At 42.9% G+C, this 15,841-nt stretch overlaps 1 protein-coding gene across 2 annotated transcripts in view; it reads left to right on the top strand.

The window, feature by feature from the left end:
- The window catches only part of LOC142056292 (melanopsin-like), a 42,071-nt gene that overhangs the window by 17,738 nt on the left and 8,492 nt on the right, over window positions 1-15,841 (top strand). For both annotated transcript variants that reach the window (XR_012660286.1, XM_075090833.1), the window contains exons 3-8: window positions 200-333; window positions 1,846-2,049; window positions 2,477-2,648; window positions 3,873-4,028; window positions 8,611-8,718; window positions 14,372-14,546. Coding sequence is in view for 1 of the 2 variants with exons in the window: in XM_075090833.1 (XP_074946934.1) it covers window positions 200-333; window positions 1,846-2,049; window positions 2,477-2,648; window positions 3,873-4,028; window positions 8,611-8,718; window positions 14,372-14,546 (949 nt within the window). In the remaining variant the exon portion in view is untranslated. The remainder of the gene's footprint in view (window positions 1-199; window positions 334-1,845; window positions 2,050-2,476; window positions 2,649-3,872; window positions 4,029-8,610; window positions 8,719-14,371; window positions 14,547-15,841) is intronic.

Genomic DNA, 15,841 nt, shown 5'->3' with positions numbered 1-15,841 from the left:
CATTTTATCCCCCCGTTACTGTCAGTCATTCTGAAATGATTATATCTGTAGCTGCATTAATTTAGTGATGATTAGCAATTGATCGTAAGTAACGACCAATTCCAACCTGGATAGTATTTGTTTATGCTAGTAAGCCAAGTTATAAAGTTAACTGTTCTCTTTGCCTATTTAAAAATAACATATTTCTCATGTTCTTAAGCAACAAGAAGCTGAGGACACCCCAGAACTACTTTATAATGAATTTGGCTGTGAGCGACTTCCTGATGTCGGCTTCTCAGGCACCCATGTGCTTTGTCAACAGCTTGCACAGAGAGTGGATACTTGGAGATATAGGTACTTTTGAACACTAATTCATACCTCACTGGCTCTACACTGTCTGCAGCCTATTTTAGCCATAACAACCTTGGCTCGTGCTGTGGAGACAGCAGCACAAGACTCTTGAGCGACAACCCAGGTTCTTGACACCATCAGTCAGCATGATGGCACATGTTTTGTGTTATAGGTTTGATTCTTTCATCTTTCTTTCTTTTGGAAAGAAAGGAGTCAACATTAACATGTAATCTTGTTACTCTTTAGCTTGTAAGAGCAGCTGCTATGGCTGAAGATAGGTACAAGAGTTTTATTAAGTTGTAAATATTTTTTCTCTATCAGTTTAAGAGGGAGTTAATACCTTTGTTTAGAAATGTATGTTGATATTTATTAGCATACTTCTAGGAATCTCACATTTATTTAAGAGATTTAAATAATGATAGTCAATTGAGGACTTTGCAAATTTAAGCTCCTTTCTTTCCAATTGCAAGAAAGAAAAGGTGATTCACGCTCAAATTATAGCTGAAATATGAGTATAGTTAGTCCTCAGGGCACTCGATGCTGTGCTTGGTGCTGCTCATCACATCAGAGGGTGAAAATCTGTGCCGCATAGTGATCATGTATTGGTGGAGCAAGCCCAGAGACCATGTATTATTTAGCAACACAGAAGGGGTTCTTCTTTAGCTTGAGAATGTTTTTAGTTTTGCTCATCCCCTTAGATAAAATCAGTGTAAATTACCATGCTGCCACAAATGAAGCAATTGATTTGGGTTGAGTGGGATTTGGTCCTTAATTGCAGGTTACTTATAAAGACTTTAGAAGTCTGCTTTAAGGTTAAATCTGGTATTTTGACTGCCTCCGATTCCAGGTAGGCTGTTGTCTATAAGCACACGGGGAGATGCAAGAGCTCAAAAAATGAATGATTATTCATCACAGGATTCTGAATCAAATTAGGGACAGTGTAACTCTACACGTTTTTATCTGCTAGCACAATGTCTGAATGCAAAGAAGGGGAAAAAAACCTGTTCCATGTAAAAACTGTCAGTTCCTTTAAAAAGTGTTGCTATTCAATATAGAAGCTGGAGCTATGTTTTATAGCTGGTCTTTTAGCCATCAAATTTAAACCACCTGTACATTTTAAGCCACATAAGCCAAAATAATTTTTCAAAACATCATCCGTCATTAGCAGACAGATGTCTGCTACAGCCTGTTAAGATCAATATATTGGGCAACAGTCCAGGAAAATGTAATGTTAATTAGATTGGATTTTCTTTGAGGCAGTTTTCCACTGACAAAAGGTTCCCAGCTGCAGCCCACAGTGGAGAATACGACTTCTTAAATAGATACGTTTGTATTTTATTAATAATTGTGGGTTTTTTTCTAAAAAACAATTATCAAATTGTGAGGCTAAGAAAATTTTTCTAATGGGAAAGAAGCCCTGAGCCAGGAAAAAAATGTGAGGTTTATGATGTCAGGCTCTGAGAGAAAACGTGTTTGTTTTAAGAAAATCCCTGATGTTTCCATTTTCTGCTTCAGGCTGTGACTTGTACGCCTTCTGTGGGGCACTCTTTGGAATAACCTCAATGATGACTTTATTAGCTATTTCGGTTGACCGCTACTTTGTGATCACTAAGCCCCTGCGATCCATGCAGTGGACTTCAAAGAAACGGACCGTGCAGATCATCGCTGTCGTGTGGCTGTACTCGCTGGGATGGAGCGTGGCTCCGCTCTTCGGGTGGAGTATGTTGTCTGCTCTCTGTTTCTTCTAGTGTTCCCTATGCGGTCTGTTTTCGCCTTTCTCAGGGCATGAAAAATGAGATTTTTGATAAGTTCTCTGGTGGACGTTTAGCCACCACTTGATGGTTTGCTGTCGTATCATGTCTCTGCACCTATTGCAGTGCAGATACCCTCTTCCCCGCTAACCCCAAGATATATTCAGGCAGAACAAATTGCAGATGGAGTATTAGGTGTATCTCAGAGTCTGGTTGTCAGGATCTCCCCTCCATGTCTACACTTGTAGTCTCAGACCACACGTATAATATGTCATGCATAGCTCTTGAAGACTACGTATATGGTACAGGGTTTATTTTAATTGATCGGTTGTTGGATCAGCAACTGTGCAAGCTTCGGGTGTATGTGTAAATAATGTATTCCATGTATTTCATAGGTTCCTATGTGCCTGAGGGCTTGATGATATCCTGTACATGGGACTATGTAACCTACTCGCCTGCAAACAGAAGTTACACCATGATTTTATGTTGCTGCGTGTTTTTTATTCCCCTGATAATAATATTCCATTGCTATTTATTTATGTTCCTGGCCATAAGACGTACTGACAGGTAAGCAATGTAGCTGAAATAAGTAAATCTCCCTTTTCTTGTATTAGAAGATTTTCTCAATTTCTTCAGCTTCAGAAAAATCTAAATAAAAAAAATAACCTGAACTGAAATTAGAAATAAAGTGGCAGAACATGAACAGCTGTAACTGGAGAAACATTTTTGCCAGTGTAGAAACTGGAATGGATTTATGTATTTTGGAGTAGGGAAGGAAGTCTCTGGTGGTTTTGGTCCTGGCACAGAGTGTGGTAATTAATAGTGTATCAGGTCACTTGATAGCTTGGACCATTTGTATTTTGGATTTGCAATACAAGGAACAGAGTCCCTATGCATTCCAGCCCAGTTTTCAGCCCCAAGGGATGATAAATAGCATGTAGCAATGGGGGCATCATCTGCATCTGAGCAGATGTGAACATACCAGTCCTCATATTTTTTGACGGTTTTATTTACGGCAGACATCCCAGAAAACCTTGTGATTCACTCAAGTGTCGCAACTGCACACACAAAATCTGGCTGTATTTGTTAGGGCAGGTTTTTTTCCAAATTCTTGGTCTATATTTGAAATAAAAACTCAGCAGGGTGTTAGCTCTGTAGAGTAACTTCATTCTGCCAGTTATTTTTCTCCTAATGAGCACATGACTTATCTTTGGTCTGATCCAACACCAGCAGTGTCCTCAGCTCTGATGTCTTTTCTCTGCACCTATCTGCAGGCACTCGAAGTCGTTTGGCTTCACAAGGCTAAATTCTAGTTTTACAAGCATATTTAGCTGTATGTTTAAATTGAAGTTCTTACTGAGCTCTATTTTTGGCCTTGGTCTTGGTTTTTACTATGCTTTGTGTGTGCATATTTGAAACCAAGTGAAGGAGTAAGGAATACATCCTTAAAACAGTGGTGTCCTGTATACTCATGAAGTACAGTGGCTGCAAGATTTTTCTATGCCTTTTGCTCACTAACACAGTAAACTCACTTTACGGGTATGTTCACAGTGCACCAGGAAACAGTTTGTTATCCTGCTGGCTGGTAATGACTGTCTTCAGCCTGAAATATATATTCATTTCACAACACTGATATGTAAAAATTGATATTTCTATGCTAAACTATATAAAATGCAGGGAAAGATGAAATCTGCTTCATTTTGCATATTGCCGAGAATGCATTATAGAGGTTGCACCTCGTTTTTTCACTGTCCTGCTGACATATCTGTAATTTTTTGTCCCTTCTCACAGAGATGTTCAAAAGCTAGGGTCCTGCAGCCGGAAGTCCTACCTCTCTCAGTCCATGAAGAATGAATGGAAACTGGCAAAAATTGCTTTTGTGGTCATCATTGTGTTTGTCTTGTCCTGGTCCCCATATGCTTGTGTCACCTTGATTGCCTGGGCAGGGTAAGTCAAAATGTAACCCAAAGAGCATGGGTTATTCTAAAGTATGATTAGTACTGCCACCCACAAGAAAGAGATCTCCCTTCAGAATGGGTTTTAAATGGTTATTACGTTAGACGTAATATTTCTTTCTTCATTATATCCTTGTGGCTAAAGCCAGGAAAGGGGTAGTCTATGGATTTTAAAACTGCTATGACTTTTTATCTACATTTTTGGTACACAGTTTCCTCTCCCCTCTGGTAGTTACTTTGAATGAATTGGAGGAATGACCTCTTTTCTCTCCTAATACCTGTTATCTCAAGAGGTTTCCACCATACACTGCTGCTTCTGACAGAGGGAAGAAGAGGTGAAATTTCCAGATCTTCACCATTGAGGTCCCATCTTCCTCCAACCCCTCTCTGCTCCAAAGGGACCTGTTGTCTTGTCACTGCATGTTCTTGATTTCAAGGTCAGGTTGGACAGGGCTTTGAGAGGGTGCCACAACTTGTCAAAAGCACTGATTACTATCTTCTGCTACTCCTCCATGTGGGCACAAATGACGCTGCAAGCCAGAGTCTGGGCAGAACTAAGCAAGACTATAAAGCTCTGGGAAAGGAAGTCAAAAATATTGGTGCACAAGTTATCTTCTCCTCCATACTACCTGTCAGAGAAAAATGGGCAACTAGAAATAGGCAAATAATACAAATCAACTCCTGCTTACATGGCTGGTGTCAACGTGAGGGTTTTGGCTTTTATGAAAATGGGGTGTTCTTCAACAACCATAGGCTGCTAGGGAGGGATGGACTCCACCTGTCTGGAAGGGGCAAGGGAATCTTTGGCAGCAGGCTGGCAAACTTGGTGAGGAGGGTTTTAAACTGAGGAACTCTGGGGGAGAGGGACAAACTGGCAATGCTACTGCCATCACACACAATGGGAGAATAAGACAGAACAACCTGAGCAGTGATAAAGGTGCCGTGGCGGCCTCATGCAATGGCGACCAGGAGACCAACCACCTCAAGCATTTGCATAGCTGTAGTGGGTCCTTGTACATCCCTTTGGGGAAACCTGTGTGCTCAAGCACCTTTCTGAAACACCTGTACACCAGTGCACGCAGCATGGGGAATAAAAAGGAGGAACTAGAGGTCTGTGTGTGGTCGCAGGGCCATGATCTCACTGCAGTCACAGAGACATGGTGGGATAGCTCACATGACTGGAATGTGGTCAGGGATGGCTACAGGCCTTTCAGGAGAGACAGGCCAGTGAGACGAGGGGGGGAGTTGCCCCTTATGTAAGGGAGCAACAGGAATGCATCGAGCTCTGCCTTGGAGTGGAAGGAGAACAAGTTGAGAGCTCGTAGGTAAAAATTAAGGGACAGCCAAATATGGGCGACATCGTTGTGGGTGTTTGCTACAGGCCACCTGATCAAAAAGAGGAAGCTGATGAAGCCTTCTACAGACAGCTGGAAGCAGCCTCGCAGTCCCAGGCCCTGGTCCTCATGGGGGACTTCAACCACCCTGGTATTTGCTGGAAAAGCAACACGGCGAGCCATGCATGATCCAGAAGGTTCCTGCAGAGCATCGAGGACAACATTTTGATGCAAGTGGTGGAGGAGCCAACGAGGTGAGATGTGCTGCTTGACCTTATCCTAACAAACAAGGAAGGGCTGGTTGAGGATGTGAGAGTTGGGGGTAGCCTTGGCTGCAGTGACCATGAGATGGTCAAGTTCAGGATACTGCGAGGCAGAAGCAGGGCTACGAGTCGGGTTACAACCTTGGACTTCAAGAGGGCGCACTTTGGCCTCTTCAAAGACCTGCTAGGAGGAATCCCATGGACTAGGGCTCTGGAAGGCAGGGATGTCCAAGAAAGCTGGACAGTATTCAAGGACCACTTCCTCCAAGCTCAAGATTGGTGCATCCCCAGGAGGAAGAAGTCAGGCAGAGGAGCCATGAGACCCACATGGATCAGCAAAGAGGTTCTAGAGAAACTCAAATGGATGAGGGAGATTCATAGTGTGTGGAAAAAGGGACTGGCCACTTGGGAGAAATATAGGAACGTTGCCAGGGTATGCAGAGATGCGATGAGGAAGGCCAAGGCCCACTTGGAATTAAATCTGGCAATGCATGTCCAAGATAACAAGAAGGGCTTCTTCAAATACATCAGCAGCAAAAGGAAGACTGGGGACACAGTGGGCCCACTGCTGAACAAGGAAGGGGCCCTGGCGACACAGGATGCAGAGAAGGTGGTGTTACTGAACACCTTCTTTGCCTCGGTCTTTACTGCTAAGGCTGGCCCTCAGGCATCTCAGCCCCCAGAGAAGAGAGGAAAAATCTGGAGAAGGCAACACTTACCGTCGGTTGAGAAGGATTGGGTCAGAGATCACCTAAGCAAACTGAATATTCGTAAACCCACTGGCCCCAGTGCGATGCACCCAGGAGTGCTGAGGGAGCTGGCAGACGTTCTTGCTGAGCCACTCCATCATCTTTGAAAGGTCATGGAGGACAGGAGAGGTGCCTGAGGACTGGAGGAAAGCAAATGTCACTTGAATCTGAAAAGGGCAAGAAGGAGGACCTGGGGAACTATAGGCCAGTCAGCCTCACCTCCATCCCTGGAAAGGTGATGGAGCTGTTCATCCCGGAGGTCATCTCCAGGCATGTAGAGGAAAAGAAGTTTATCAGAAGTAGTCAACATGGATTCACCAAGGGAAGATCATGCTTAACCAACCTGATAGCCTTCTATGATGGTGTGATTGGCTGAGTCGATAAAGGAAGAGCAGTGGATGTTGTCTGTCTTGACTTCAGTAAGGCATTCGACACTGTCTCCCATAGCCTCCTCACAGGCAAGTTAAGGAAGTGCGGGTTGGATGAGTGGACAGTGAGGTCGACTGAGAACTGGCTCAACAACAGAACTCAGAGGGTCGTGATCAACGGAGCAGAGTCTGGATGGAGGCCTGTCACTCGCGGTGTTCCCAAGGGGTCTGTGCTGGGTCCAGTCCTGTTCAACATATTCATCAGTGACCTGCATGATGGGACAGAGCGTACCCTCAGCAAGTTTGCTGACGATACCAAGCCGGGAGGATTGGCTGATACTCCAGAAGTCTGTGCTGCCATCCAACAAGACCTGGACAGGCTGGAGAGCTGGGCTGAGGGGAACCTTATGAAATTCAGCAAGAGCAAGTGCAAGGTCCTGCACCTGGGGAGGAACAACCCCAGGCACCAGTACAGGCTGGGGGCTGAACTACTGGAAAGCGGCTCTGTTGAGAAGGACCTGGGAGTGCTGGTGGACAAGAAGCTGACCCTGAGCCAGCAATGTGCCCTTGTGGCCAAGAAGGCCAACAGTACCCTGGGCTGCATTAAAAGGAGTGTGGCCAGCAGGTTGAGAGAGGTTATCCTCCCCCTCTACTCTGCCCTAGTGAGGCCACACATGGAGTAGTGTGTCCAGTTTTAGGCCCCTCAGTTTAAGAAGGACGTGGAACTGCTTAAGCAAGCCCAGCAGAGAGCTACCAAGATGGTCAGGGGACTGGAGTATCTCCCTTATGAGGAAAGGCTGAGAGGCTTGGGTTTGTTCAGCCTGGACAGGAGAAGGCTGAGGGGGGATCTTGTCAGTACTCATAAATACCTGAAGGGTGGGTGTGAAGAGGATGGGGCCAGACTCTTTTCAGTGGTGCCCAATGACAGGACAAGGGGCAATGGGCACATGTGGGAACACAGGAAGTTCCACCTGAATATGAGGAAACACTTCTCTCCTGTGAGGGTGCCAGAGCAGAGGAACAGGCTGCCCAGGGAGGCTGTGGAGTCTCTTTCCCTGGAGACATTCAAAACCCACCTGGACGCGTTCCTGTGCCGCCTGCTCTGGGTGTGCCTGCTCAAGCAGGGGGGGCTGGACAAGATGATCTCCAGAGGTCCCTTCCAATCCCTACCATTCTGTGATTCAGTGAACTTCATCTAGTGAAAGAGGTCCCTGCCCCTGGAAAGGGGGTCAGACTAGATGATCTTTAAAAGTCCCTTCTGACCCAAGCCGTTCTGTGATTCTATGATACTGATTGTGATTATCCTGTGCTGACATTGGTCACATGTGAAAGACTGTGGGAGCTTAAAGTCAGGGGGAGAATATTGGTTTCAAACCACTTCGACTCCTTTCTCCTTTTGCGGTGTTTGCAGCTGAGTCATTGACACCCACTACTGTGCAGCACAGATGTTGCTGCTGAAAGATTTTTAGGTTTGTTTCTGGTTTCTTTTTTATGGCCATTCCCTTTCCCCAGATGGTCACAATGGAGGTTGTCTGGGTTTGGGGTTTGGTTGTGGTTTTGGTTTTTTTTTTCCTAGTGTAGAAACAAGGAAGGTGATTCTTTGTGTTCCTGGTCATCCTTAAATAGATAACTAATCACTGGCATGTCTTTCATCTTTTCCAAATGAATGAAACCAAGTATATGCTATCAAATGCAAGCCTTTCATTTGAGCAAAGGATATATTTGAATGAATTAACATTTCAAGGGTATTTCTTATCAAGACATCACAGCACAAAAACAGTCAAAAAGTGTAATATGTTTCAGTAATTTAGTATTAATCCATGGCATAGCTGTGTGTGTAATCTTTTTGCTTTTTTTCAGTCGCGGCAACACCCTAACACCATATTCCAAAACTGTACCAGCAGTTATTGCCAAATCTTCTGCAATCTACAACCCCATCATATATGCAATAATTCACCCAAGATACAGGTACAGTAAACATATAGGTATGTGTATAACTGTACATGCAAATGTGTTTTTTACAATGAAAAAACTACCCCCGTTCCTTCAGCCTTGCCCCATGCGATGCATGCTCCTGCCCTGACCACCCTGTGATGGCATCTGGATGGCCAGATGCTGCACCGCATCCATCTGGTACAGGGCAGACAAACTGCACATGGAGCTCCAGACGTGGCCAGCATAAGGGGGAACAGTCCCTTCGTCACCTTACTTCCCCCTCACAGCCCTGCTCCATCCTGTGGAGTTGCACAACACCACAGCTGACGGGAGGAAGAGGTGATGCTCAGGGTCATCTTTTGCCATATCAGGGATGGATGCTAAAGTGCACTCTCTGGATAATAGGTCCCAACCAGCAAGGCTCAAAAATCACATCATCACCAATTTAAGAAGCTATATATGCATATGTTTGAGGCTTGATTTTCTGAAGCATTTAAGTTATTATTTTTACACCAACATCACTATTAATGTAAACAAGTTGCTAGTCTTTGGGAGAAGCTCTGTAAGAACAAAAGAGCATTTTCATAGAAGTTCTGTGCAAGGTGAGAGCTGTAGGAAACCAGTAATCCAGACAGCTCCCTGAAAATGACAAATATTTCCAAATATACTGAAAACACTGCTTCTTTTATTAGCAGGCTTGCTGGCTCTGTCAACAAGTATTTGCCTTCAAAAAATAAAGCAGATGTTTCTGAAATACCCTCCTTAGTGGAAAGAAGTCTCTTCTGAAGGCTCAGTTTTCATATTTGTTTCATTTAGTTGTCTTGGGTAAAAGCTTCTTCATTCTTTACCTTTTTCAAAAAGGTAAAGGTATTAGCTTTGACTTAAAAAAGAAAAAAAATGTTGTTTTACACCACTAATGTGGTGTAGTGTAAATCTGGGCAAAATGTGATGTTGGTCACTTCTCTGAAACATCTCAATTGTTTTTTGCAGGCATAAAATATTTCTGAACCTATGCCGGCATAAGCAAATTATTCTGCATTTTCATTCTACTTGTAATTACAGATATCAATTACTGTATACTTTAAAACAGAAAACTGTGCCAACCAGCACAATTTCACTAACAAACAGTCGAACACTATCCAGTCTCAACAAGCTGCATGGCTAGCCAACTTTTTTGCCTTTTTATTTCCCTCTTAATTCCCTCACAGAGAGTGAATGAGTTTCTGAGCTGAAAGCTATGAATTCTGCTTTTTATTCAGCCCCCCTGACTGCAGTAAGGTAGGGGATAGAAAGTATAAAGATAACTTTTTCCCACAGAGTGGATGATTAGAAAGGTAGCAGTGCATTGTAAAAAAAAAATTTCCACACTGTCACTCTGATGGGAAACCTGCAAGATTTGGTGAATAGAATGATAATTTACCATAAAAGACACTCCTCCAAAGAGTCAGAAACCTTTCCCTTCACAGAAGAAGTTCCATTATAATCTCCTTTAATAATCTCTTTAGAGAGACCCAGTTGGTCTCCAGAGACCAGCTCAGCTTTCCCCAACATTTAGGAAAAACATGAGAAGGAACCACCTTGCATTTCAGAAAGGCCACCTGCCCTTTGAGCTAGCTAGGATCTGGAGGCGTGTGTAGTATGGACACATCAAAAATGATTGTATCTTCAGTCGTGTGGTCCTGAAGGGAGTTACAATGTACTTCTGCAAGGGAATAAGCTGTCATGGTGTTCTGCTGAATGGTGTCAAAAAAGGACAAACTTGCGCCGCACTTCCCAGACACTATGCAAGCTAAAACTTCATTTCTGAAGTCATCATATTATTTAGAAATTTCCTCCCAGCTTCAGCTGAGAAAGGTGTTCAAGTACTGGCGAAGTCAGTCACTTCCGTTAAAACTTCTAAAATACTTGGCTTCCAAAACTCTAGCAAAAGCAGTTTTTTGGGGGGTTGTTTTGCGGGTCTTTTGTTTGTTTGTTTAATGTGAGGAAAGGAATACATTTCCATTGTGCTCTCAGCCTTATCTCCAGCTTCAGATCAGCTCCCAAATATTTCTTTTCACTGTTACGACTCTCAGCAGCTTACACAGAAGAAGCTATACCTCACATAAAAGATACAGCTCAGAGCTTGCAATTTCCACATGTAATGTGTATGTATGTATGTATGTATAGACACATGTATAGACACATGTAATGTGTCTGTATGTAACGTGGTTTTAAAACATTGACAATAAAAAATGCTTTATTATATAAAAGGATAAATTCTTGTAACAGAACTGTTATTCAGCATATCTCTAGATTTTCCCGCGTCTCTCAAAGCCTATCTACCACAAGGGGATGCTGTGTCAAAAATTTGGATGAAACACGGCAATGTTGTAGAGGGTGATATATGTGAAAAATGTATAAATGCCACTAGATGGCAGGGTTAGCCATTGGTATGAGGTTTGTCTCGCCCGTGAAGAAGAAAAGCTGCTAGGTTATATTGCCTGAAAACTAGGATTTGGGAGCTCGAAAAAGAGTTCATTGGTTTGAATGTGCGAAAGTGTGGCTGTAAGAATGGTTAAACCTTCTCAGAAGGCTGGTGGAAATATACCTAGAAATAGCAAAAACATATATTTTGTTTGAAGATGTCTGAGATGGTAACTAACACCATTTGCATCCTCCAAAAACCTGAGCCCATATTTGTTTCTGAAGGTTGTAGAGGATTTTAGTTTGTAATAAGAGAATGACTACTCTCCAATGGCTTGCAGAAGTTCAATGAGAAGATTTGCATGGCTGACTGACACAATATCGACCCAGTATTTTTTTCTGACCCAAAGCTATTGTGTTCAGTGATTCTTTATATTATTTTTGCAAGGTCAAGAGAGTGTTTTCAAAGCAGGTACAATATTGCGAACTGCTTCAATTAGGGTTTTTTTCCTACAAGCATTGGCTTTTCAAAGTAAGTGTGTTAAAAGGCTGGAGTCCACAACAGGATTTCAGAGACTCAAACTGTGGGGCATTTTTCCTGCTTCTTAATTTGTCTTTCTAGACATATCAACACAAGAAATGTTTATGCAGTTGTTTTGAAGACATTTTATAAACTTGGTAGTCATCCAGTCAGGAAAAGAATTAATGTTGGGTCCCTTGTGATGAATCAAGCATGTAGTTTTAAAACTCAGAAAGCAGCTACAGTAGGCCAGCATGTCAGCTGGTGAAAATACTTTGGTAAGACCAACTTTGCTTGAACAATGAATAATGAGTATGTATGTAAAGATCAGGGTTTCTGGATAATTTCCGTATCTTCTACCAATTCACATTATGCCTTGAAAGTCATTTATCCAATGATGGATAAATGGGCTAGTCTGTTCAGGTCCAAGACTTAAGTGGGTTTTAGTGAGGAATAAATCGTCATTTTGTATTGGAACTATTGAACTGGGTTAAACCTAAGTTCTTTTCCAAACCTTTCTAGAAAGAGGCACCGAGAAATCAGGATCTAAAGTTCAGATGTGGCTCAAACCAATGATGTAACGCCACCAAAGCAAGTTGCTTTTTTGCACAGAGAATTACTGTTGCTGCGTCTTAACAGCCCAACAAATCAAGTCTTTTTGTGGGGTTTCCTTACATTAAGCAATGAAAAAAGTACATTACCATGAATGTAACTGAAAATGAAACAGTGACCGTTGTGCTAGCATTTTGCTTTTAAGAACTGGTCTAAAAGGTTAACTGTTATATACATGAAATACGGTTTTGTGGGTGAAGAATGGCTTCACTCTAACAACCTGTACGTGAGCTGTAGAGAGCATTGCTTGGCTGATGTTAGAGTTGTTGCAGAAACTTCCTTAAAGTTTGGAAGTTTTAGGTTTTATAATCATTTGCTCATAGCAAATGGGGAAATTCTGCATCTCCGTGTTTCCAAGTTGCTCCCAAGTGAAGCACAATATTACAGAAATGGCTTATTCAAAACTGCTCCATGATAAATAACTGAATAATCATGAATAATTTTTATTTGCAATATTTTTCAAGAAGTTGTTTGCAATTACTACATATTTGACTTTGGGTGATTTTTATTTCAGAGGATTATAAAAATATTATCAAATAAGCACCTCAGGTTTATACCTATTTTGTATTTCACATGTGCAGTATTAAAACTCCCTTCAAAATCCATATTTTTGTCTCAGCCCACAAAATGTCCCTCAACAGTTCTCCAAAATATTACTAAAATTGAAACTCTGGTCCCTCAAGACATCAAAAATGCTCATACGTTGCCCTCGAAATTTTACCATCAGACATCCGTTTCCTGAACTTCTAGTGTGAGGAGGTCTCTGCATGAAATCCCACTTAATAAACAGGATGGTATGTTTTACACCAACTTGAAGTTATTGAGTAGTTTATAGACCCAGGTAGGCCGTGGCAGACAGCAAAAGCTATGTCTATGTCCAAGTGAAGCAGCTTGGTGAGGGTCTGCCACCTCACCAGCAGGTGCCTTGTCAGAATCCGGAATGATGGTGTGGGCAGAAAGATTTCTTCAGTCCTAACCTCCATTGTAGGCACACAGCTGCTTGTTCAGCTGCCTTTGAAGTTAGAGAGGAAAGACATGCAGATGCCTGGTCTACTGAGAGTGGTGATGATGCCAAATATTGGGATTTGGCAGTGGTGGGTTACTTTTTGTTTTGTTTTTTTTTTTGGATTGACAAACTAGTGATCTCATCTTGTGATTCCACAGTCAGGTCTCTGAAACTTTAACACGTGTGATCTTTACTGAGAATAAACATTATGATTTAAAATGTACTAGTTATTCAGCAAACCTGGTAACTACAGAAGCAAAGATTTTACAATATGCATCTACCTGACTTGCATCTCAGTGTAAAGCCAGTGTAGTAACATCCTCCATTGAACCTTAAGTCCCGCATATCAATTGTTTTCCATATACCTTGTTGCTGCCTCACTTCCTGACTTATTGGTTTCGTTTTGTCCCTATATTAGCTTCATCTGTTGGGCTGAAATAATGGATGGGGTAGCACTGGGGAGGTGTTATACCAAATGCATCACCTCACCAGTCCTCAGTGACAATGATGAGCAAGGCCAGCTGGCATTACACGGGGGAGGCTCTTGGGCTCTTCTGCTCTCTGCCAGGCTGAGGCTAGGAAGAATAGACTCACACAACCATTACTAAGACTATTATTTAATGAATTAGCCAGATTTTAAGCTCTTTGGGGCCTAGATCATCATCCTTCTCTGTGCTTGTATGGAGCGGTAATTCTTGATAGGAGTTTACAGGAGCTGCTGCAATACAAATAATATCTGATTCTTCTGGTCCTCTCCCTCTTCCTTTTTTCCACTTGTCCTGTGCCTGTGCACAGAGAAGACCTTCATACCAGCTAACCTGAAAGTTTTCTGGGTTAGCCTTTTAATTAAATTGGAAGCAATCCGTGCTTTTCAAGATATTTTCAATTCTTACTACTTATCCATACAGCTCTTCCATGTGTATTTTGATTCGAGGCCCAGACACCACCTGCTATTTTCCTTTCAGCCTGTTGAGTAGTTTCCACTAGATATACCATGCTGTTTCCATGTAGTTTTTCAGACCCCCTCAATCAAAACAGAAGCTGTGCTGACATTATGGAAAAACATGGTACTTTCACCACATGATTTTCAAAGCTGTGTTGTCAATGTGCCACTTGTGGTTTTTTCTTCTCCCATTTTCCTTCAGAAAAACCATCCACAATGCTGTTCCCTGCTTGAGGTTCCTAATACGACTATCGAAGAATGACCTCCTGAGAGGCTCCATAAATGAATCATCATTCAGGACCTCTCTCTCCAGCCATCACTCTCTTGCTGGCAGGACCAAGAGCACTTGTGTTTCATCAGTTTCCACTGGAGAAGCTGTAAGTCTTGTATTTTTTCCATGGAGGAAAGTGAGTATAATATTTCTTCGACTCCCAAAATTAGTGACTCTATAAATAAAAATTCAAAAATAGAGAATGGAAAACATGGGGGTGGGTAGCTATATTTTTGGGGTCATATGAGGTCATTTCTGCAAAGCCTTTCTGGGAGCTCATGCTGATTTCTGATTAGAAAAAACATCCAGGCCAGCATATCTGCATGACTCAGATGCTTACTGGGGCCATGGACGTTTGGGTTAAGCCTTTAATGTGAATTAAAAAGAGCCATTTGCAGGCATTCCCCATGTCACCAAACCTTTGCTACATAATTCAGTATCTGGTGAGGCTGGAGGACAGGAAAACCATCTCCATCTAAAGTTTTCTAACCTATCCAATAGCTGTTTTATTGTTTCGAAGGAAGCCCATTTTCTGCAGACAGGAAACATTTTTATTTGTCTCCCCGGATTTTAACTGCGAAGAGTGGAAGATTCCCACACCTGGAGCTAGATGGGGTGTTTTGTAAGCAGCACACCTCAAATCTCTGTAAGACTGGTGGTCTGGCTGAAGCATAGCGTGAAGAAGCAGTTGCCTATAGCATGGAGGCTTTTCCTAGGGAATAGTCACAGGTTAGAAACTCAGGATGTGTAACCTGTTGGTTTGGGTTGCGGTGGGGGGGTGGGGTTGGGAAGGAGGAGTGAGCCCTTTATTTCCTTCCCAACTAAGCAGAATTAAACAGAAAACAGATCTCATTGCAGTAGGATTGAAGAAGTTAGAAATAAAAAAATCCTTTGGCGTTCTTCACAGTGTCTCTCAGCAGGACCTTGCCTGCCTCTGTAAGTCACAAGAAGCTGGCCTTGCCAGCAGAGGTGCTGGGAAGGCAGCACCTGGGGAGGGCTGGCTGCTGCAGCAAGGGCTGGGCTGGGGCTGGCCCTCCTGGGCACCTGCACTGCTCCACACTCAGCTCGGGCATAAGACACATCCCAGAGCAATGGCTGCAGTCAGTAACCTCTCACAAAGGTATAAAACACCATGACAGGCTGTGTGACAAACTCTTGGCTCTCTCCTTGAGCCAGGTGCCAGCAGTCTGAGCAAGGATGGGGCTCGGTTATTAGCGTGCTGTAACCCGCAGGCTGCTGCTTTCAGGGTGCTGTCGTCAAATGTCAGGCCATGGAGTTACTTTTTACTGAAATTGTAAATATGTTGAGTATTTTTTGGAAGGCTGGGGTCCTTGGTTTGGAAATGAACCTAGGACCACCAGGAAAACCAGCATCAACAATGCACCATTCTTGAACAAGATA

Source organism: Phalacrocorax aristotelis, chromosome 4 (genome assembly GCF_949628215.1).
Source record: "Phalacrocorax aristotelis chromosome 4, bGulAri2.1, whole genome shotgun sequence".
NCBI classification, from domain to species: Eukaryota; Metazoa; Chordata; class Aves; order Suliformes; family Phalacrocoracidae; genus Phalacrocorax; species Phalacrocorax aristotelis.
This window is presented reverse-complemented; position numbering and strand designations above follow the sequence as displayed.